The sequence below is a fragment of the Arachis hypogaea genome, chromosome 14 (genome assembly GCF_003086295.3).
Source record: "Arachis hypogaea cultivar Tifrunner chromosome 14, arahy.Tifrunner.gnm2.J5K5, whole genome shotgun sequence".
Lineage (NCBI taxonomy): Eukaryota > Viridiplantae > Streptophyta > Magnoliopsida > Fabales > Fabaceae > Arachis > Arachis hypogaea.
This window is the reverse complement of record NC_092049.1, coordinates 13346234-13370878: the sequence shown is the minus strand read 5'-3', so window position 1 is coordinate 13370878 and position 24645 is coordinate 13346234. Positions and strand designations below refer to the sequence as shown.

General features: G+C 31.6%; 2 protein-coding genes across 2 annotated transcripts; one reads left to right on the top strand and one right to left on the bottom strand.

The window, feature by feature from the left end:
• Nucleotides 1–18037: 18037 nt before the first annotated feature.
• LOC112741592 (stilbene synthase 3-like) lies at nucleotides 18038–19863 on the bottom strand. Its single transcript, XM_025790608.2, has 2 exons — nucleotides 19576–19863; nucleotides 18038–19251 (listed from the first exon to the last, which is right to left on the bottom strand). The coding sequence occupies exons 1-2, from the start codon at nucleotides 19751–19753 to the stop codon at nucleotides 18260–18262; spliced, it is 1170 nt and encodes a 389-aa protein (XP_025646393.1). The 5' UTR covers nucleotides 19754–19863; the 3' UTR covers nucleotides 18038–18259.
• A 1292-nt stretch (nucleotides 19864–21155) lies between these two features.
• Nucleotides 21156–23123, top strand: LOC112741591 (stilbene synthase 3-like). The gene is made up of 2 exons (XM_025790607.3): nucleotides 21156–21424; nucleotides 21915–23123. Exons 1-2 carry the CDS (start codon nucleotides 21244–21246, stop codon nucleotides 22904–22906), a joined length of 1173 nt encoding a protein of 390 aa, XP_025646392.1. The 5' UTR covers nucleotides 21156–21243; the 3' UTR covers nucleotides 22907–23123.
• The last annotated feature ends 1522 nt before the right edge of the window (nucleotides 23124–24645 follow it).

Sequence of the window (24645 nt, the reverse complement as noted above, 5' to 3'; positions counted from 1 at the left end):
CTACAATCTTCTCACCGTGATGTAACCAAAATGTATAATTAGGGAAAAAGGTTTCATCAGCAGATGATCGTATGTATCCTCTCTAGTTTGGAAAATCTAAAACCTACACAAAGGACATGGACAATGTATCATCCCATCGAATGATGCATTGACAAATGCGAAGTCAAGAAATCTATTCAGACCATTCCTATATTCTACACTATCTCGTGGCTTTTTAATCCAACTCTTATCAATATCTATTTTAATGAAATAGCACAAACAAATAAATGAACAGCAAATAAGCACATAAAACTAAAAAAATTTTTTAAAAATGGGTTATGTCAGAAGAACCAATCACAATTATGAGATGGGAGAGTAATATACGAGTTAAATTTGACAATTTATTACAAGTAAAACCATGTAGGGAGCGACAGAATAACTCAAAACAGAAACAGAAATAAAGTTACTTGCATCCCGGATAACATGTAGCACACGAAAGGTATTGGAGAGGAGGCTTACTCATTGTAAAATTCTGTGCTTTTTAAAAAATTATTGGTAGAAAGAATTGCTGGTTCCAAGTCCAAAAAATGAAAAGATAAAGAAAAACTTCCTTAAAAAACGAAAAAGAAAACAAGTATAAAAGTTAGAATTAAAAAATAATTAAAACAAAAATATAACTAAACAATCATAATGTACAAAGAATAGAATCTTCAAAATATCTTAAAAAATAAAAAAGAAAACAGGAGTGAAAGTTAGATTTAAAAAATAATTAAAACAAAAAAAATAACTAAACAATTGTAATGGATAGAGAATAAAATCTTGAAATTGTAGATATATGATTTTAAATATACTTCTAAGAAAGTCATATTATAGTTTCTCTGTCTTGTCTTCTACCGTGTAAGTACAAATAATTGGTTCAATGAAAAAGAACATAAAAACTAAAAATAAAAAAGGCAGGGCAAGAAGAGTCAGAAAAAAAAAAGGAACAAAAAATGATAGCAAGTTTTTGGTATCTTTTGCTTCATAAGCTGTAGCCCCAAAAGCATACAAAATGTAGAAACAAGCCAAAAGACACTACCTAAGCCAAAAGGGTCATCCAAATAACAAGAACACCTAAACAAAAAGATCCAAAACATCAACATTGATAACTCCCCAACAAATCAGGCTAGGCCATCAACACAAAACACAACATTGATATAATTTACTCATTTAATATTTTTTTCTAACCCAAAAAAATAAAAAGAATAAATCCCTTGAGTTGGTCTTTGATGAAAACAGAGCGCACAGCCAAGGAATTAAAACTAGAGAGTGATGCTGCTTGTGAGTGACACATTGTCATAGTAATTAATGCTTAAGGGTCCATCTCTTCTTGCTTTTTGGACATGAAAAAATTACAAAGGCTTGTCTATCATCATAATTATTGGAACATTACTTCTTAGTTAAAGAAGGGAACATTCATCACTACAACAAAATTCACATATCGGTATGCTGACATGCATGCCTTTAATCAATGAACTTTACTCAACTTCTTTATTCTATACCATTTTGTTGAACATAATAGTTACTAATTAGACAAATAGAAAATGGGATAAAGGGTCAAGTGTCTATATGTTAGTTAGAACTTAGAAACTCCTCTTCATTTTAACATTCCATTCATCAATAAGATGATAACATGCATGAATGCTACAAAACATGGAATAGAACTAGGTTCACAATATACAAAAAGTATAATCAATAAGCTTTCATATTTTCAATGAACCAGACACAATAAACCAAATACTCTGATAATGTAGCTATCTCAGGAATTACGCAGCAAGAAGAAATAAAAATTGTACAATGACAGATAAAAGCTTCAAAGAGATTCAACTAAGCAAGTGGTGCGCAAAAAATAAACTCGCACAACTTCACCGACAAGTGCATGGGGTCGTCCAAGTAATACCTCAGATGAGTGAGGGTCGATCCCACGAGGATTGTTGGATTGAGCAAGCAATAGTTGTCTTGTAGGACTTAGTCAGGCAAATAGAAAAAGAGTTGTTGAATTCGCATAAAACAAGAAAATAAAGAAAAGCAATTAAAGATTGGTAAAGAGATAATATATGGAAGTAGTTAAGGCCTCAGAGATGTTTATCTTTCCGGATTAATACTTCTTACTAACTATTTTAACAATGAATGATTCATTCCATGGTAAACCATAAGTGGTTAAAACCTAATGTCTTAGCGAGTTAATCTCCCCAAATCTTACTAAAACGCCACAGATAAGGTCAATTCTTTCAGATCAGGGGGTCAAGTTCAAAGATCTAGTTTGGCGCCACAGAAACCTTAATTACCCAAAACTGATAGGATTTCATGTCACATATCCTAATCAGCCGCAGGTAACCCTCAGTTTAGGAGGAGTGTTTTCAAGCTGTAGTTCAAGCGAGATAGCTCTGTCGAGAATCACAAGTGCTCATGTAGAATAGGGGTCATACTGTTGTTCCACCCCAGATTCATAGGATTAAGAATGAAAACAATACCTTAGATTAAAATCAAACATTAATTAAAATAGAAGAGTAAGAATATTAATCCATAGAAATAAGTAAGGCTCCTAACCTTAACCAGGAGGTTTAGTTACTCATACTTTACAGAGAAAACAAAATAAATGTAAAAGAAGATCTAAAGTAATGTTTCTCCTCTCTTGGGAGGCGTGATCCTCAGGAGGGAGGAATTCCTTTATTTATAGTAAAAACCTCTTAGACTAAACCTAAAAGATGTTAATTTAATTTAAGAATTACAAAAATAAAATAAGAAAAGCCTAATGAGTGCTAAAATCTACTTTGGGGCCCACTTGGTGAGTGTTTGGGCTGATGCCTAGCGTTCAACTTGGGATCTAGGCGTTGAACGCGGAGAAGGGGGTCAATTCGCTGGCTGGCGTTGAACGCCAGTTTTGGGCATTCAACTTGGGAGGTCAGTCCATCTTGGGCGTTAAACGCCCAAGCTTAGCGTTTAATGCCAGTTTTGGCAGTCATTCTGGATAAGAAGTATAGACTATCATATATCGTTGGAAAGCTCTAAAAGTTAACTATCTAAAGTCATTGAGACCGTATCAATTGGACCTCTATAGCTCAAGATATGCTCGTTGGAATGTACGAAGGTTAGGATTGACAGCATATGCTATTCTTTCTTCGTCTCTGAACAAGACTTTGCCAAATTTGCCCGAAATTCATCTAAAATCATAAAAATAACACAAAACTCAAAGTAGTATCCAAAGATGAATTTTGCACTAAAAACGTAGTAAAACTTAGTAAAATATAACTAAAAACACTATGAAAACAATTAGAAAAAGGGGTATAAGATGCTCACGCATCACAACACAAACTTAAACTGTTGCTTGTCCTCAAACAACCAAAAACAAGATAGGACTAATTAGAAGAGAAAAATACATAAGGTTTTAGAGTTGTCAATGAAGCTCAGTTCCAATTACTGAATGGGGCTATTAGCTCTTTATCTCTGAATAGCTTTGGCATCTCACTTTCTCTTGGAGCTCAGAAATATTGGCATCCTTTAGAACTAGAATCTGGATGATATTATTGACTCTCTTCTTTAAGTTTTTCTTGATTCTTGAACACAGCTTTTGCTTTCTTTTGGTGCTTTGCACCTTTGTGCCTTGTCGTGACTCTAAGTGTTTTGTTTTCAAGTATTACCACCTGATACATAAACACCACAAGCACTTAACTGGGAGAACCCTTTGGATTCGAATTTAGCTTTGCTGAAATTCCTAGACAGCGGTGCTCAAAGCCTTAAACATACTCTTTATAGCATTGGATCATGACTTTAAATGTTTAGTCTCAAGATTTTCTTGACACCTTTACACCACACACATATAGTTAGGGATAGCAACTCTTTTGAGCTTTTTAGGCCAATTTTGACCCTCCTAACCATTGATGCTCAAAGCCTTGGACCTTTTTCTTTTGTTCTTTTTCTTTTTCTTTTCTTTTTTTTTGCTGCTTCTTTTGCTTCAAGAATCAATCTTTTTTATTTTTCAGAGAATCAATAATACTTCTCTAAATTCCTGTTTCTTAAGAGTCAATATGCCCAACCCCAACATCACGTGTGCTCAGTTAATTCGTACATTCCTAAAATAAAGATCAGGCCACCACATCAAAGTAATCAGAATAACTCATAATATAACTCAAGATCTTATGTATTTTACTACTTTTTTTTTTCAGAAATTTTCTTTTGAAGCTTTAGTAAGCAATGAATGAGACATCTTCTAACCATAAAATTTTCGAAATTGAACTACTAGACTAGAAAGCAAAGGAAATTCTAATAGTGATTATGCAAAAATTAGAATAGGAACAGGAAATAAGATAAAGGAAGGGATAATGAAACTTAACCACCTCAGTTATGGTGGCTGTTGATCTTCCATGAAGAAGATTTACCTTCCTTTAGTGCCATTGATGATAATATAAATCCAGAGCTTGCTCTGCAACACCAAACTTAAAAAGTTTTCTTGTCCCCAAGCAAAGAAAACTTGGTCCCTTGTTGGCGTTAAACGCCAGGACTGCTTGCCTCTTTGCTGGCGCTAAACGCTCAACCTGGCGTTTAGTGCTAGAGCCTTCTTGCTCTAGGGCACTCTGTTTTTCCATTCTGAGTTCTTCTGTCCTTGTTCTAAGCACTGTACATGATCACAAACATTAGAAAACCTAGGAAACACTTTAAAAATTAAGACAAAAAAGAATAGAATAAAAAAATAAAACTGAGATAAAACTGAAATAAACTAAAAGATACTTATGGTTGGGTTGCCTCCCAACAAGCGCTTCTTTAATGTCATTAGCTTGACACTTGATTTTTGAATTTTCTTCCTCTTCTTCCAGTTGGTTAAAAGAAATGACTCCAAGGGGAAAGAGGAGAAGATTAGTGCCCTCGGATTTGAATTCCTCCTAACAAGCTTTCTTTTATTGTTATCAGCTTGATTCTCTTTGCTTGTTAGGGTAAGGGTTGTGTTGTTTCTTGTTGACCTTCTCTTTTTCATAGATATCATCTTTTGTTCCTTGGTCACGATCCCCTTTTTAGTACATTCATTTATGATCTCTACCACTCTGGATTCAGGATTTGGGTGTTGTGTGATGGGTGGAGTGTACCCTTCATCAGGAACCTCTGGAATTGGTGGTTCAGTGAACTCACCCTCTATGTAGCTCTCTACTTCATTGGAGTGTAAATTTCCATAATTGTTTTCCTCCCTTACAACCTCCTTTGTTCGTGCATCTTCTTCTTTTTCCATGTGTGAGGGTGGAGAGTTCTATAATTTACTGGGGTATGGACTCCTTTGAATGGTTACCCCACATTATTTTGTAGGAATTTCCATTGCTTCTCCTGTGAGGGAGTTTGCTTGTCCCTCTATCCAACGCTTGGTAATCACCTCCACAGACCCCTCTACATTTTTGACACTTATTCTTATATCGTGTATGCAACTTTGAGCGGCCTCACTTAATTCTTTCATGGTAAGCTTTAAAGCTGATAGTTCTGAATAAGGAGATAATGATTCTTGATGTGAATAATGAGATGGTGGCTCTTGATATGAGTAAAAGAAGCATGGTTCTTAGTATGGATAGAGAGGTGGTAGTTCTTGGTATGAGTAAGTAGGGGATGAGGATGGAAATTTTTGCAAAATTTCCTCTGTTATTTGCTCTAGTTCTTGGCAGGTAAGATCAAAAGATGGTGGTTCTTGATATGAACAAGAAGATGATTGTTCTCGATAGATGGAATATGGGACATTGACATCTTTTTGCTCTTGACCTTGCCAACCAAAATTCGGGTAGTTCCTCCATCCATAATAATATGAATCACTTCTTGGATGTGAGTAGTAACCCATGTGATCCCTCTCCATGATTGTTCCTTAGCACAAAACACCAAACAAGATTAAACGCACCAGGTGGTAAACAGAAGGGCAAGGAAGAATTTTTTTAATTCGAAAATAAATAAATAAAAGTAAAATACTAATTCAAAAATTAAAAAGAATAGCTAGCAATTTTGAAAAAAATTTAGAAAGAAAGGGATTTAAAAATTTTTGAAATTCAAAAAGAAAGAAAAAGAAAAATTAAAGAGACACCAAACTTAAAAATAAAATAAGTTAAAGCAAATAATTAACTAAGAAGATTTGAAAATAAAGATGGAAGATTTGATTTGAAAATTTTCGAAAACTAGAAAGAAAATGTCAAATAAAGATTTTGAAATTCAAAATGGAAGAAAGAAAAACTAAAAAAATACCAAACTTAAAATTTGAATTTAAAATAAAGATAAGATAAGATAACAAAATTTGAAAATTAAGGAAAAGATAAATAAGATAAAGATCAAGAATAAAGAAAGATAAACAAGATATAATTTGAAAATTTAAAAAGAGAATCAATTAAAAATAAAAAGAAAAGATTTGAAATTTTTGAAATTTAAAAAAGAAAAAGAAAATATTAAAAGACATCAAACTTAAAATTTAAAATTAAATCAAAATAAGATAACAAGAAAATTTCGAAAATTAAAAAGGGAAAGATAAACAATATTAATTTTAAAAAAAATTAAAGGAAAAATACTAAAAGAACACCAAACTTAAAAATTTTGAAATTAAATAAGAGATAATAACTAAAAATTCGAACAAGAAGAAAGCAAACAAGATCAATTTTCAAAAATCAGGAAGAACAATAATTAAACAAAAACTACTAAGAAATACCAAACTTAAAACTTTGAAAACAAGAGAAAATTAATAATGAAAATTTTTGAAAGAAAAATAGAGAAATAAGTAAATCTCAAAAGTTAGAAACTCAAAAGGAAATACATGGTCAAAAACTAATAAAAGTACATGATCTAAGTAACAAGACAACTGGTAGTTGTCAATCACGAACAATCCCCTGCAACGGCGCCAAAAATTTGGTGCGTGAAAATTAAACTCGCACAACTTCACCGGCAAGTGCACCGGGTCATCCAAGTAATACCTCAGGTGAGTGAGGGTCGATCCCACGAGGATTGTTGGATTGAGCAAGCAATAGTTGTCTTGCAGGACTTAGTCAGGAAAATATAAAAAGAGTTGTTGTTGAATTCGCATAAAACAAGAAAATAAAGAAAAGCAATTAAAGATTGGTAAAGAGATAACATATGGAAGCAGTTAAGGCCTCGGAGATGTTTATCTTTCTGGATTAATACTTCTTACTAACTATTTTAACAATGAATGATTCATTCAATGGCAAACCATAAGTGATTAAAACCTAAAACGCCACAGACAAGGTCAATTCTTTCATATCAGGGGGTGAAATTCAGAGATCTAGTTTAGCGCCACAGAAACCTTAATTACCCAAAACTGACAGGATTTCATGTCACATATCCCAATCAGCCGCAGGTAACCCTCAGTTTAGGAGGAGTGTTTTCAAGCTGTAGCTCAAGCAAGACAGCTCTGTCGAGAATCACAAGTGCTCATGTAGAATAGGGTCTTACTGTTGTTCCACCCCAGATTCATAGGATTAAGAAAGAAAAAAACACCTTAGAATATAATCAAACATTAATTAAAATAGAAGAGTAATAATATTAATCCATAGAAATAAGCAAAGCTCCTAACCTTAACCAGGAGGTTTAGTTACTCATACTTTACAGAGAAAATAGAATAAACGTAAAAGAAGATCTGAAGTATTGTTTCTCCCCTCCTAGGAGGCGTGATCCTCAGGAGGGAGGAAGTCCCTTATTTATAGTAAAAACCTCTCAGACTAAACCTAAAAGATGTTAATTTAATTTAAGAATTACAAAAATAAAATAAGAAAAGCCTAAGGAGTGCTAAAATCCACTTTGGGGCCCACTTGGTGAGTATTTGGGCTGATGCCTGGCATTCAACTTGGGATCTGGGTATTGAAAGTGGGGAAGGGGGTGAATTCACTGGCTTCTGATCCCTGGCTGGCATTGAACGCCAGTTTTAGCCGTTCAACTTGGGAGGTCAGTCCTTCTTGGGCGTTAAACGCCCAAGCTTGGCGTTTAACACCTGTTTTGGCAGTTATTCTGGAAGAGAAGTATAAACTATTATATATCGTTGGAAAGCTCTGGAAGTTATATTACTAACACCATTGAGACCGCATCAATTGGACCTCTATAGCTCACGATATGCTCGTTGAGATGTACGGAGATCAGGATTGACAGCATCTGCTATCCTTTCTTCGTCTCTAACAAGACTTTTCCAAATTCGCCCGAAATTCACCTAAAATCATAAAAATAACACAAAAACTCAAAGTAGCATCCAAAGATGAATTTTGCACTTCAAACATAGTAAAACTTAGTAAAATATAACTAAAAACACTATGAAAACAACTAGAAAAAGGGTATAAGATACTCACGCATCAGCAAGCAAATTTAAAAATGTTCCATCAAAGCCATTTGGATGGATCAAAGTTACCAGATATAAATTTTGCTCAAATAAAAAGTTCTCCTTTTCTAGCAAATTTGTTTAAAATAAAAACCAAGGTGTAAAGCACAAATAACCCACCAGCAACACGAAATATGAAATTTAAAAATACCAATGTTCAATTGTCACTTGGAAGAGTCAAATACAAAGTGCTAGTTCTTGTAAAAATTGGTGTGATTAAATATGTATTCTCTATATCCCATTCATCCTTTGTTTCTGAAGCATTATTACAATTTTAGTCTTCTTAACTCCCACCCTTCCCATATTAACGTCCCCATCAAGAAATCTGTTATTTTCTCAACTTGTGCTAATAACGAATCTAAAATCCAGGTCACCAATCCAATAATTCTCAATATACTATATTATCAACTATCCAACAATACCCAAAACCCCCAGAATATTGCTTATAACACTTTAATAATACTGATAATAGGGCCAAGTTGCAGTGTTGAGAAGTTTCCAATGCTGAATATTGCTTATAACACTTTAACAATATTATAGTTTGTATCAGTCTCAATTCCTTCTTATAATTTTCCTTTTCCTAACGAAGGGAATGATCAATTCTACGTCTCACATAGGCAAAAGATCAAAAGAACAATAATAATAAATCAAAATCATCATACTCATAACAAATTACAAAGTTGAAAGAAAATTAACCTTGATCAGGTATGCTCTATACGCTTCTCTGCTGCCCGCAATTTTGCAATTCTTATCAACAGCGAAAACAGAGACACACTTTGGCAATTTCTTTGTGCGGTACTTAGCAACCGAGACCGACGACCGGATTGTATGCTACGTCGTTGAATTTTCGAGAATCACAGTCTTGACACCAAACAATGTCGCTTCCTGCACCACAACCTTCTTCGTTGAAGAGCCTCTACACACTTTCAGTTTCAAATCAATCTGCAATAAAACAACACAAATTTAGTTCCCAAAACTCTCTCTAGAATGTATTTTATATACATGCTTCAAATTTCCAAGCTCAGAAGTAGAACATAGATGCTAGTAGCATACAAAGAGCATAATGGAGATCAGCATGAACACCTTAGCGTTTCTTTGTTTTGATCTATACACGCACCTAAGTCCCTCTTGTTTAATGATTCCAATTCCAAAAATGGGAAGCACGATCCATGACCAATTGACCATTCCTCTAATAATGATAATGACCTTTTTTTCGTTATTTACTCTAACTATAAATTTCAATACAAAGTACCCATCAAATAAAGAAAAGTTGTATCTTCAAATCCCTAACTATAAACAGCAACAATGTACCCCAATTAATAGAAGATATAGACAAATTCTGAATCAAATTTCTGAACCAAGAATGAAAATAAGAAGAAAAGATCAATGTGGAAGAACGAACCAGTGACAGGAGAGAGGCCACGATAGCTCAGATCGGCGCACGGCGGAGGAGGGTGTAACAGTGTCACGCATGATCGAGGAGATGGGAAACTTCGACGCTGGTGAGAAAAGCACGGATGGCAGCTGCGCGACTCGACAACCCACACAGAGGCGTAGGGTGGAGCAGAGTTAGGGATTTTGCAGACCGTGGATAAGGGGGTATGGGTTTCAGGAATTGTGGATGGGAGGCAAAAGCTCGACGCAAGGGAGAGGAGGATGGATCAGCAGCAAGGTTCGACGGTATGGCTTTCGCACGCTACTAGGCTCACTTTGCGGGTTTCTGCAATTTTAGGGGGAATCAATTACTGGTTATAACATAAAAAGGGGAATTGAAAATTTGACTTATGATAAGAGCCTCACTTAGCGGCATTTCATGGTGCGACCGCCGCTGTTGTTGCGGTACACGAAGGGACCCTTCTTCCACAGGCTTGTTTTGCAGCAGCAAGGAGAAATGCTGGAAATTTTTTGCCACCACCCTCCGTGTGTCTTGTAGTGTTTATTTACTGTAAAATCTTCATTCAACCATCAGACTTCTAAATTTTTTCCTCTTTTCAAATCATTTTCTTATACATTAATAGTTTAACACTGTTTCAAAGATTTGGCTCCCATTTCGCGTCTACCCCCTTGGATTGCCAATTTCATGGGCACCAGCATCAACTTGGATCCCTTGCCCCATTTCGTGTTCGCCGGGGGAGAAGTGGTTCAGCTATGTCAGGACCATTTTGTGGGCGCCATGCATGAATTGAAGGCATAACCCATTTTGCATGTGCTGCAGTTGAAATGGGTATGCGCATTTTGATAACGGTTTTTATCTCTGCGTATTTAGAGAATTAATCTATTTTCTTTATTTATTTAAAGAAAAAAGCTGTTTTGTGTCTATGTCTTAGTGTCTCAACTTAAAGGTGACACACAAATTTTGTGTATTTATGTCCATCTATGTCTTTCCGTGTCCATTAAATTTTTGTTGTCACCAAATCCAATGTAGGACGTATGTTACCATGTCCATGTCTTAGAGGGACATGGACAGTAACCAAATGCTACCTATATTATATACAGTGGTGGTAAAGCTTCAGTCATGGATCCAATGACTATGATGCATGAATACTGATACAGATATGACATAATATAGAATATACGAATTTTAAATTCTTATAAAATACAAGGACACAATATATATATATATATAATGATAAATTATAATGATATTTTGATATTTTATTAATATTAAAATATAAATTAATTTTTTAATTATAATGCATTTTTAATTTTATAAAATATTTAAAATGTTTTAATAAATAATAATATATACTATTTTTAAACTTATTTCAAGAATACATGTTAAGAATAAGTTTAAACACGCTAACACGTGATGGTATTTAAGTGTCCAAGTGTGTCTTGAGTAAATTTTTTTATTTTTTACTAAGACACGGTTTGACACAGAAGATATACGTGTCAGATAAGTGTTGTGTTCAAAATGTGTCTGACATGCAGATACGATAACTCAACAAAATATTTGCCTTTTACTACAACAAAACAACATTTTTGCGACGTTTTGTTTTTAATGCCCACTAAATATTTTTGCGATGGTTAAAAAAAGCATCATGGATTTGAGCATCGCCAATTAACATAATGACAGTTTTGGACCACCGTTGGTAAGGAATGTTGCTAAACTATTTGTGACAGTTTTTGAAGTATAAAATTGTCACTAATTTGTAACACTTATCAATGAGTTTTTTATATTGTATTTCGCGACGTTTTGAAACTGTTGTTAAGTTACAAAATTTGTCACAATTTTTCTTATATTTTCCGATTACTTTAAACTATCATGAAACTTTTAGCGACGATTTGAAACCGTTACTAAATTACTAGTTCTTATGACAGCTTTTAGGTACATTTAGCGACGGTTTTTTGATTTAAAATCTTCATTAAATTACTAATTCCTGTAACAGTTTTTTTCTGTATATAGTAACTATTTTAAACTGTCATAATCTCTCCAACATCAAAGTTTTTTTATTATAAATAATAATTTATATGTGCCTACCAACAAAATAATAATATATTTCTATTATCAAAAGTTGAATTCTCCAGAAATGGCATTGTATTTCAATAAAACCAAACTCAATTCCACAAGTTTTACAAAAATAGCAATAATGTATTTCAAAAGTTAAATTCTACAAATTTTACATAGTCATAATCCATGAGATGTAAATTCAAAAGATTCAAACTTAATCCAAACATGTAAAGCTAACAATTCAATCATAAAACTCCTTTAAATGTTCGATGGTCTATGTTGTTGAGTTTTATGACTAGCAGAAGATGATCTTATCCGAGCCGGTGATTCAAAATCTGTATTCTACAATTGAAAATAAAAAATGTTTTAGAGAATATAGAAGGATACTTAACAAATCAAAGTGTCAAGAGGCTATAATTGCAAACTACAATCATTTTAGAAGATATTGTTGATGATGAAAATTAAGTATGCAAGTCCATAAAATTAATTATAATATGTATCCTTATCTTTACCTCAGTAGAAAAATTAAGTAGCAATTGACCTCCTTGACGATTCACAAGAAAATTTATTTGTTCCTGTAGCAATTGTACTTATAACTTCAAATTTTGATATTCAGTTCTTGATAGTTCACTAGTTGTAGCAGATTGCATAGACTCTCTTGAGCGGGATGAAGATCCAATCACCTAAGACGAACATTGAATCCTATATCTCTAATATAGTTTGAATTCTCTTTGCCAAATATTTTAATATATATGCTTCGTTTTCAGAAGTATCCTCACCGGTTTCTTTTTATAAGTTTTTGTGGATGATATTTTATAAAATATATAATGATAAGGATAGAGATTTGGAAAAAGAAAAGATGTGTAATCAAAGTATATTTAGAAAATTTGTCTTCGAGAAGAGAAATAAAAAATAAAAATTACAAAAAAATAAAACAGGACCGTTAAGATTATCTTAATCACATAGGAAAAAAATAAAAAAATGGAAAAATAGTTTGTTTGGTCAGAAAATCCTACTGAATTTGAATTTAAACTAAAAATTACACACAGTAAAAAAGAGGATAACATGAGATGTATTTAAGATTTAAATAAAGGTCACAAAATATGTATAGTTATTCATCTAACTTGGTACAGTAAATACAATGCGAGATGAGTTCGTTGTATACAAGGGGAAGAGAAGATAGAGTAGAGGCAGGGGTTAGGGGGTGAAAGATGTAAGGTGGCTGGATCTTGAGAAAGTGGGAGAAGTGGTAGCGACATTGCGAATGAAGATCACATGAATATTATTCTTTCTGTAAAATTAATTTTATTATATTCAAGCTTGTATAATAACGTATTAAAAGTTAGACAACAAAGCAACATTATTATATAATTATATGGAATACTACGACACGCAATAACATAAAAATTACAAACTTAATATTATATAGGAAGCTTATTTAGTATGGCAATGTACGTAATGGAATGTGATGTTCCTCTCATTTTGACTACAGAGATATAACATAAATTAATATGAACGGTCAAAATTTTGATAAACTACTTTGAGTGTACGTGAAAATCAGGAGTTCACAGTGAATTTGCAACGGGTTTTATATAGTTGATAAGTATATACACGCACACAATGTCGCTTCTATTCATGACCCATATGCGATAAAAAGGTAGATGTGTGAATGCATAATCTTTAAGCGAAGCCGTTTTGTTGGGTTAACTAAACATATCATCATCATCATCATTATTAAAAAATTGTTTTCCATTTCATATATATCAAATTCCCTCTATCCCTCCTAACATCTATTCTTCTTTGTTTCTTAAATTAATCAACTACTCATAAGTTCACAAATTAAAATCATATTACATTAAATTTAGTTGGAATTAGCAAAAAAAATTAAACTAGAAGAAATCAATGACTAAACGAAAACTATTTGAATTCCAATTAATTGGATATAAATCAAAGCAGCCAATTACAAATTTTAACATTTATATTTATAAATTTAAATAATATTTAATTGTAAACTATAATTGAGTGTATGATAATAAATTATTTGTTTAATTTATTAATTTTAGATATCAATATTTTAAAAAAAGAATGAATAATTATTTTTAATAACGGTAAAAATTTATCACTAAAAGTAATATGATAAAATATCGTAAACATGGTTAAATGAAAATACTATATTCCGATCTCAATAAAGGTTAACAGTTATATCACCAAGATAAATAAGTCATTAACTTGCATAAGTGTTAAATCATGGTATTAAAAAATTGATTTAATTTATTTTATAATAAAAATTTTTTTATCAATTTTTTTAACTACTTTTAATATGAATTTTTATGTTTAAGGTCAATTTTAAATTTGTATTTTTTTAATATTTTTAAAAAATAACATACATATTTAAATTTTTTACTATTTTAAATATTAGAAGATCAACCATTCGTGTACATTATTAGTAAAATGTATAACTTGTTAGGTTTTCATGTCAGTTTTGTGAATTTTTTAAAGACATAAGACAATAAAATAGGTTGACTTTAATATTATTAGAATCTAAATATAATTATTCAAGTAAGCACCACTAATTATATTAATAAAGAAATTTTGTAAAAAACAAAATATGATTTATATTTTAAATTTTTTGAGTAAATTCATTTCAAAATATAAAAATTAGACTCAATTACGCTATATTTTTAAATAAAATATAGAATTTCATAACAAAATTAACATCTATTGAGGAAATAAATTTTAGGGGTGGCAAGCGGGCATGCCCATCCTGCCCTATTCTGTCCCGCCAAAAGCTTGCTATTTGGCAGGCTATAGTCCGTCTTGTCCCATTTATTGAGATGGTCCTAAATTTCTATCTCGCCTTACTTAATGGCGATTTGGCGGGCTAAATCTGCCAATTCTTTTTTTCTTTTTAAAAAATATTAAATCATTAAATATAAAAAATATATAATTTCATGAGTATTTTAATAAACTTACAATTTCTAAAGATATAAAAAAATTATAATTTTTAAATTCACAAACTCTAAAGTATTTATAATTCAAAATATCTAATAAACATAATGATCAACCAAGTTTTTAAAACAAAATAATAAAACCATCATTGTTTAAAACAAAACAAACATTGTCTGAAATATATAATTAAATATTGTCAAAGTCTCTATTTTATTTATAAAGAAATTTTGTAAAAAAAATATTATTTACATTTTAAATTTCTCAAGTAAATTATAACTCAAAGTAAAACGAACAAACCTTCCAAATACGAGCACAAAAGTAACGTTCCAAATTCAATTATCATCTTAAAGCCAAAAGTTCGTCTCGCCCTGCCAAAACCTGCGAAATTCGTAGTGAATCAGGAAGTGTTGGTTCGGTGGTTTTTTTTTTAATTACAGAGGACTTAAAATTCTAGCCCTATTTTTTTTCTGAGTTACATGAGCCGGTTTAATTTGACAAGTTTCGGCCTGTTTGTCACCCCTAATAAATTTATTTATAGCCCTTTTTCTAATTATAATTAATAACAAGACTTAGAAAAAAATATTAATGTCATTATTTTTATTAACTAAATCATAATATTAGGTAGTTGATAGTTTTATAAACGAAAATTGTTAAGTAATAACATAAAAATTAACAACAGACAAGTAATAAAAATTTATAAAAATAATTAATAAATTGTTAATAGTTAATATTATTAGTGAAAAATATTTATTAAAAGGTTTAATTACTCTTCTGGTCCCTATAGTTTCGCAAAATTTTCAATTAGGTTCCTATACTTTTTTCTCTTTTAATTGAGTCCTTGCACCAATTTTTTTTAATTGGGTCCCTATACTTTTTCCCTTTTATTTAGGTCCTTGTACCAATTCTTTTTTTTTTTAGTTGGGTCCCTGTAAAATTAAGCCAATTACTACTAATAGGGACTTAATTGAAAAAAAAATTGGTGCAGGGATCCAATTTAAAAGAAAAAAAGTATAGGGATCTAATTGAAAATTTCACGAAACTATAAGGACCAACAGAATAATTAAACCTTATTAAAAATATATGATACGTTAAGTCATTAATTAATATTTTTAGGTTATATATATTTAAAAAATATTAATGGCCAAATAAATGAATATAAAAAAATTAATTCATAAATAGATAATAAAAGACCATAAGATAAAAAAAATTTATAATCACAATAAAATATTTTTGAAGTTTGGCTATCATTAGGAAGAGATGCTAAGCATAAAAATAAAGGCAGCAACCAATCACTATAGTGATAACTAATATTCACATGCATGCTATATTAGGGTTTAATTTTCATGAAAAACAAAACAACAAAAAATTGTTTAATATTGTCTTTATTACATATAGCTGGAAAAAGCAATAAAATTCTTATTATAAATTAAAAATTCTGAAAATGATAAACAGGAAAGAAAATTGTTTCAATAAATTATTCAATGAAAAAAATTCCTGAAAAAAAATTCCTTAAAAATTATTCAATTAAAAATTCCTCAGCTAAACAACTACGTTTCTGAGTCGGTTATTTGTGAGAATATATTCATAAAAATAGGGTTATTTTGGTCTTTTTATCATTCACTATAAGACAAATATATTATTGGCAACTTATTCATATGAGACATATGATATTCCACTCATTTGAAAAGGTATATGGGATAATTTTCCTATTATATATCAAGCTTTATACTATCATAGTTAAAACTTTTTTACTTTATTATATAATTGGAACCTCATACTACGAAGGTGCTTATCGTTGTTTTTAGATGAAAATGCGCACCAAATATATATTGGTATGTAGCATGTTGCTAAAAAAAATTTTCTTGGCAATCTATCAATTTTATTAGAATTTTGAAAAATCGATAAATTTAATAGCGACCACCGGTTTTGCCGTCGATTTTTAATATTATTAATAGCTTAACTGTTGATTTGACCGTTGATTTTAATGATTTTTTTGTAGTATCCAACCCTAGTTTTCACCTGCATTTTGTTTGCAATACCTTGAAAAATGGAAGAAATTGGGGGGGTCATTGGTCGAAGAAAGAAAAATAAAATAATATTAAATATAGAGTCTAAATAATAATGATGATGATGAAGAAGAAAGTTTGTTAATGGCACAAAGAATAAATGAGGGTGAATTTGTAATCTCCTTTAAGAACTTATTTGCTTTTGTTTTTGACTGAGTTAAGAATTTTATTTGCCATTGAGTCTGTCGAATTAGAGAATATTATGAGGAAAAAAAATTCACCTGTAAATCAAATTGATCTCTCAAAATTTTATTCAATTAAACAAGTACATCAAATTTGCTAATGTGAACTACATTAATTTCAACACCAATTTTCGCCTGCAGTTTGTTTGCAATACGTACCTGAAAAAATAATGGAAGAAATTGGAGGTCGTTTATGAAGAAAGAAAAATAACATAATATTAAATGTGGAGTAATAATAATAATAATAATATATAACACATGTGTGGCTTCATATCACTACTAAAAAAATTATTTTAAGTGGTTATTTATTTGTTTTTAGTGACAATAAATTAAATATAAATAGCTTTATTTTCTCTCTTGTTATTTTATAAAAAGAAGAGTAAATTAATTGATAATAGCCTTATTAAGAGATACTTTCTATTAAGTACCAATTACGATCCAAATCGGATAATGATATCGATAGTCTCTCTAAATTTGATTACAATATATATATATATATATATATATATCGTAAAATTAAAAAAAGTAAACCATTTTTGTTTTTTATTTCTTTTCATACACTAGTTAGCAGTCTCATTGCCATCTTTGCCTCTATATCATTAGTAGTGTTGCTGCCATCAACCACAGCTAATCATGAAAAAAACTGCTGCAAAGATGCGCCTATCTTGTAGTGCCCACCATAGCCACTAGCGGCAACAACAACAATCAATAACAATAATGTCTTTCAAATTGAAGACAACATCATCCGATCTGCGAATCTGCGGCTTTGCGGCTTTGCAATAACTAGGGATGACAAAATGCAAAATGAGTTCGGTGTATGTAAGGGTAAGAGAAGATGGAGTAGAGGTAGGGGGTTGGGGGGTAATTATATGGGATATTACGGCACACAATAATATAAAAGTTGCAAACATAATACTATCAAGCTTTATACTATCATAGCTAATACTTTTTTACTTTATTATAAATGAAACCTCATACGAAGGTGCTTATAATTGTTTTTAGATGAAAATGCAAGCCAAATGTAAATTGGTATGTGACATGTTGCTCAAAAGAAAAGAATTTGATTTATACTTTACTAACCGTTACAAATTTTGATGTTGAATCTTCACATAAACAAATAACTATAGACAATTTTTCCTAAGTTTTCTCTCAATTAATAATATATGGGCCAATCTAGACCTTATTTTGGAGCAAAAAAAAAATAACTATTAAAAAATAACACAATCATATATCTGCAGAGATAGATATATAATTAAGTATATCAGATGGTCACACTGCGAAGAACAACAGTTTCAATGGTGAGACCAGGACCAAAGCCAAAAAGCACACCCCAATCAAGTCCTTCACCGGTGGTTTTAAGTCCTTCTTCAAGAGACTTCTTCCTCATCAAATCCATGATGAAGAACACACATGCACTTGACATATTACCATAATTACTAAGCACATCTCTAGTAGCTTTCATTTTTTCTGGTTTCAAGTTCACCTTCTGTTCAACCTGGTCCAAAATTGCACGTCCACCAGGGTGTGCAATCCAAAATATTGAGTTATAATCAGATATACCCAATGGGTCAAAAGCTTTACTGAGTGCGTCGTTGATATTTTGCGAAATAATATCAGGAACACTCTTGTTAAGATAGAATGTAAGCCCAACTTCACGAAGGAGACCACCGATAGCTCCATGGCTGCCAGGGACGAGTTTTTGATCGGTCGAAACAATCTCAAAGATAGGCTTCTCAACCTCTGGCACAGGATCAGAACCAATGATAATCGCAGCAGCTCCATCCGCAAACAATGCTTGTCCTACAAGACTATCCATGTCTGTCTCACTAGGACCACGGAAAGTGACTGCGGTATTCTCAGAACAAACGATAAGAACACGAGCATCCTTGTTGTTTTCAGCCAAGTCCTTAGCCAAACGAAGAACAGTGCCGCCAGCGAAGCAGCCTTGGTGGTACATCATGTACCTCTTGACGCATGGGTCGAGTCCTAAGAGTACGATGAGTTCATAATCAACGCCAGGCAACGCAACACCGCTGGTGGTGCAGAAGATCAAATGTGTGATTTTAGACATTGGCTGTCCCCATTCTTTGATGGCCTTGGTTGCAGCCTCTTTTCCAACTCTTGGTACCTCCCTGATCATCATATCTTCCCTTGCATCCAACGACGGTGCCTTGTATGCACACATGTTAGGATTCTCTTTCAGTATTTCTTCCGTTAAGTACATATGTCTGTTTTTTATCTGTGTTCTTTCACCTGAAATAATAAATTGTAAATTGCATCTATCATTACCTTTGATTAAGTCTAGAAAATGAAATATATAGCAATAATGTTATTCTTGAGTTATTTTCGTAGTGACTTAAATCTTTAAGTACCATTTGAATATATAGTTTATCCAAATTTGTAATTATAAAAATAATGTTATTATTAAGTAGTTATTACTATTAATATCAAACGGTGAATATGATATGTTGTATAATATGTTAATTTTGCATTTTAATTAATATAAAAGTAAAATGATAATTTTTTTAATAAATATTAAACAAAATAAAACTAAAAACACTTAATAAAAATACATACAAATACGCTGAAATTTTTTCTTGAGATCAGTCATGTGCTCGCTATTAGTTACTCTGAAATAGTAATCAGCATATGTACTCTGATCAACACAATTTGATGGATTTGCCGTGCCAATCGCCAATACAGTTGCAGGGCCTTCTGCCCTTTGAACGTTGCGGATCTCACTCACAGACACCATCTTTTCTTAGAAGTGTTTTTTGGATAGCAAAGCTTGGCTATGTTCTTTGGGATAGCAAAGCTTATTAGCTATGTGTTTGGTATTTTGGTGAAGAATTAGGCACGGAGAGGGGGGATATTTATATGCATCAGATTAGGGGCATAAGTGGAATTATAATGGAGGAGTTATTGGAACATAATATATATAAAACGTGCTCAACAACTCAAAGTGTAGTAAACTCGTAATAATGTTCCTGGATTCAAACCGTCAGCAGATGTATTCTGACTTCTTCGTTGTTTTATTGTTTTATATGTGACGGCTACTTGAACAGATGCAGTAGGCAGTTGGGCATCACGTGCTTCGTTAGTACCATTTATCCATGTCATGCTGAAATCTTTTCGAAGCAAAATGTTTGTGTTTATTTATTAATTAACTAACTAGTACTTATTGTATATTCGTAAGTGATGTATGTTATCATTTTATATATAATTTTCATTATTCAAATATATATATTCTACAGTTTTACTGTTACAGGTTTATAAGTAGTGAATCGCAATAGTTATTTTATGAAAATATATTTTCCATTGATAAAATGATGAGAGAGTGACCAGTAATAAAAATTATATATAGTATGTAGTAGTATATAAAATAATATAATTAATTATATTATATTGTTTAACTTGTTCAAGCAAGACTAATTAATTAATACCAGACATATATATGGTGGTAAACTCCAGTGTCATCCACCATACTCTTCAGACACCCAGTCAAAGTATACATCGTTTTGAATGTTGAAATTCTTATTAAAATAATAACAGTACAATTAGATTTTCTTTAAAAATTGTTCTTTATTCAGTTTTTAAAAGAAAGAAAAAATAAAATCAAATAATTTTTTAATTTTTTAAATAATTATTACTGTAAAAGTGGGTATAAAAAATTAAAATAATATATTATTAAATTCAAAGAAGGGACTAAAAACTAAAATTCAAAAAATAATTAGTATTTCTGAAATAATAAGATCACTTAACTATAAATATACAATAATTAATTAAGTACCACTAGTTAATAAGTAACACGCAAACATTTTTAATTCGAGAGATTAAATTTCAACATGACATGCATATAATGGTAATGACAAGCACGAGTGCCCAGCTACCTACTGCATGCACCTAGCATATGCCCAAAACTACGATATTCCTAACAAACGGAATCAAAGTTGATTGCCATAAAAAAACAAATACGAGAAATAAAAATACTACTATATTCTACCAAACACAAAATAAAAATAAACCAAAGTCAAAGAAGAACAACTAAGAAGTCAGAGAACATCGTTTTCGAGCACTGCTGACCGTTTGAGCACGCTTTCTATTTAATTCCACATATGCCCCTACTCTCAAGCATATAAATATCCCCCCACCCCTGTCTAAGTCTTCATCAAATCAAAATACATTTGTTATTCCAAAGAACATATCTGAGCTTATTGCTATCCCAAAAAACTTAGCTAAGAAAACATGGTGGGTGTGAATGACATCCGCAAGGTTCAACAAAGGGCAGAAGGCCCAGCAACCGTGTTGGCGATTGGCACAGCAAATCCAGCAAATTGTATTGATCAGAGTACATATGCAGATTATTATTTCAGAGTAACCAATAGCGAACACATGACCGACTTAAAGAAAAAATTTCAACGTATTTGTAAGTATTGTTATCAAATATTTTAATATTATTTAATTTAATATTTATCAACCTAAAATTCATTATTTTACTTTGATATTGATTATTGATACACAACAATTAACATATTATACCGTGTACCTTAATATGATATATATCCAACTCATAGTAATAACAATAACTACTTAACAAGTTACTATTTTCCTATGTTTCTAAACATAAACAAATTTATTTTGGTCATATATACTTTCTTGATCTTTCACATACTTATTTATTTACTCATATATAATTAGATTTAATACATTATATCTATAACTAAATTTAGATAAACTATTAAAATCAAACCTGAAAGTTTAAATTAAATCACTACATGAATAACTTGAAAGGTTTGATATGCAAATTGAACGGAATTTAAAATGTCAAAACCCAATTTTTTTTAATATATAAGTGGATGATGTTTTAAGTTTGAAAAAGAATACTCATGGATGTGAATTACATATTATTATTTCAGGTGAGAGAACACAGATCAAGAACAGACATATGTATTTAACGGAAGAAATACTGAAGGAGAATCCTAACATGTGCGCATACAAAGCACCGTCCTTGGATGCAAGGGAAGACATGATGATCAGGGAGGTACCAAGGGTTGGAAAAGAGGCTGCAACTAAGGCAATCAAAGAATGGGGTCAGCCAATGTCTAAGATCACACATTTGATCTTCTGCACCACCAGCGGTGTTGCGTTGCCTGGCGTTGATTACGAACTCATCGTACTCTTAGGGCTCGACCCAAGCGTCAAGAGGTACATGATGTACCACCAAGGTTGCTTCGCTGGCGGCACTGTTCTTCGTTTGGCTAAGGACTTGGCTGAAAACAACAAGGATGCTCGTGTGCTTATCGTTTGTTCTGAGAATACTGCAGTCACTTTCCGTGGTCCTAGTGAGACAGACATGGATAGTCTTGTAGGGCAAGCATTGTTTGCGGATGGAGCTGCTGCGATTATCATTGGTTCTGATCCTGTGCCAGAGGTTGAGAAGCCTATCTTTGAGCTTGTTTCGACTGATCAAAAACTTGTCCCTGGCAGCCATGGAGCCATTGGTGGTCTCCTTCGTGAAGTTGGGCTTACATTCTATCTTAACAAGAGTGTCCCTGATATTATTTCGCAAAATATCAACGAAGCACTCAGTAAAGCTTTTGATCCGTTGGGTATATCTGATTATAATTCAATATTTTGGATTGCACACCCTGGTGGACGTGCAATTCTGGACCAGGTTGAACAGAAGGTAAATTTGAAACCAGAGAAGATGAAAGCAACCAGAGATGTGCTTAGTAATTACGGTAACATGTCAAGTGCATGTGTATTCTTCATTATGGATTTGATGAGGAAGAAGTCTCTTGAAAATGGACTTAAAACCACTGGAGAAGGACTTGATTGGGGTGTGCTTTTTGGATTTGGTCCTGGTCTTACTATTGAAACTGTTGTTCTCCGCAGCGTGGCCATATGATGCACATAGTTATATGTCTTTGCATATATACAACTATGTTATTTTTTAATAATTTTCTTTTACTCCAAAATATGGTTCTGATTGGCCCATATAGAATATTATTAGATGAGTAAAAACTTGGACAAAGATGTCTAAAGTTAATTCTTGATGTGAAGATTCAATTTCAAAATTTGTAATTGTTGGTAAAAAATATATCATATTCTTTTCAATTGAGGAACATGACACATACCAATATTTGGGTTGCATTTTAGTCTAAATACAGCTATAAGCACCTTCACGAGGTTCCATTTAAGAAAGAGCCAAAAAGTATATATTAGGTATGATAGTACAAGGCTTGGAGTATTATGTTTCTAGTTTTTTATATATGTTGTCGTGTGTTTGAAGTGTCTCATGTAATGATATAATACTTAATGTTACTTTCTTGTATAATTTTTAATATGTTATTATACGCGGTACAATCTTGAATATAATAAAATTAACCTTATAGAAAAAACATGTCATCTTGCGTTGTAGCAAATACGGAATAAAATTCAATTTCATATATAATATTGTGTATTGTTCTACTCACAACTTATGTTACACATTAAAGTAGCATATATAGTTGTTCAAATATATTCAGTACATTACAAGAAAAATATCCATTTAGCTATACTTTTTTTAAGTTACATTTAAAAAGCGTAGCCTATTCAAAAATATCCATGTTGTCTTTTTATAAGAGAAAAGGAAACACAATTGTGGTATCATTTAAAAAGTGTAGCCTTAGGTATTATAGAAATCACTTATAAAGCGTAGCCGTATGTTGATATCTATGGGTACACGTTTTAAAAAAAAAAAGATTATTATATATATATATATATATATAGAAAATAAAAAAAAATAATGAAGGACCTAAGGCTACACTTATATAAAGTAGATATGGTATACAATGTAGCTACGCTTTATAGGTGATGCAGTAGCGTTGAAAAGTGTAGCATATTCTGGTAAAAATAGAAGTTGAAAAGCGTAGCCTTGGGTCCTGGCCAGCATCACTTGAAATGCGCACCCTATTTCCAAACGCCAAAAGCGTAGCCCTTGGTGCAGAAAAGTGTAGCCTTTGAGAATAGGCAATGGCCGAATAGGCATCCCCACTAAAGCGTTTCCGTAGCCCGAAAAGCGTAGCCTTAGCCTAAGGCATCATTTTTTTTACTTTGGGCTACACTTTTAAAGTGAACCTGAATGGGTGTTTTTTTTGTAGTGGTTTTAGGTTATTTAGTTATATATAACTCTACAAACAGAATACGTTTAGAACGATTATGCTACATGTACACTAAAATTAACTTTTAAAATTAATTATCAGTACAATATACATATTAGAATAAAAATACATATTAAAAATAAATTAAATCATATATGTATTTATATATAAATACATTAATAACTAATTTTAGTGATTGATTTTAGTGTACAAATAATATTTTTAATTTAAAAAACAGCAACATTTCTTGAAACCGCCGGTATCTACTACTTTTGTAATGAAATTCAAATTTTTATTTTTTAATTCAATTAAACAACTTTAACTCTAAAAAAAGTATATTTTTATTCTTTATATTGGGATAAATTAACATCAAAATCATATTTAAATTTTAATTTTATTGATAAAAATAACCAAAAAATAACGCAAAACAAATAAGACTTCGAAAAAATAAAAAACGTGACAACAAAATATATGTGACGAAAACCAACGAACAAAAATATCTTTT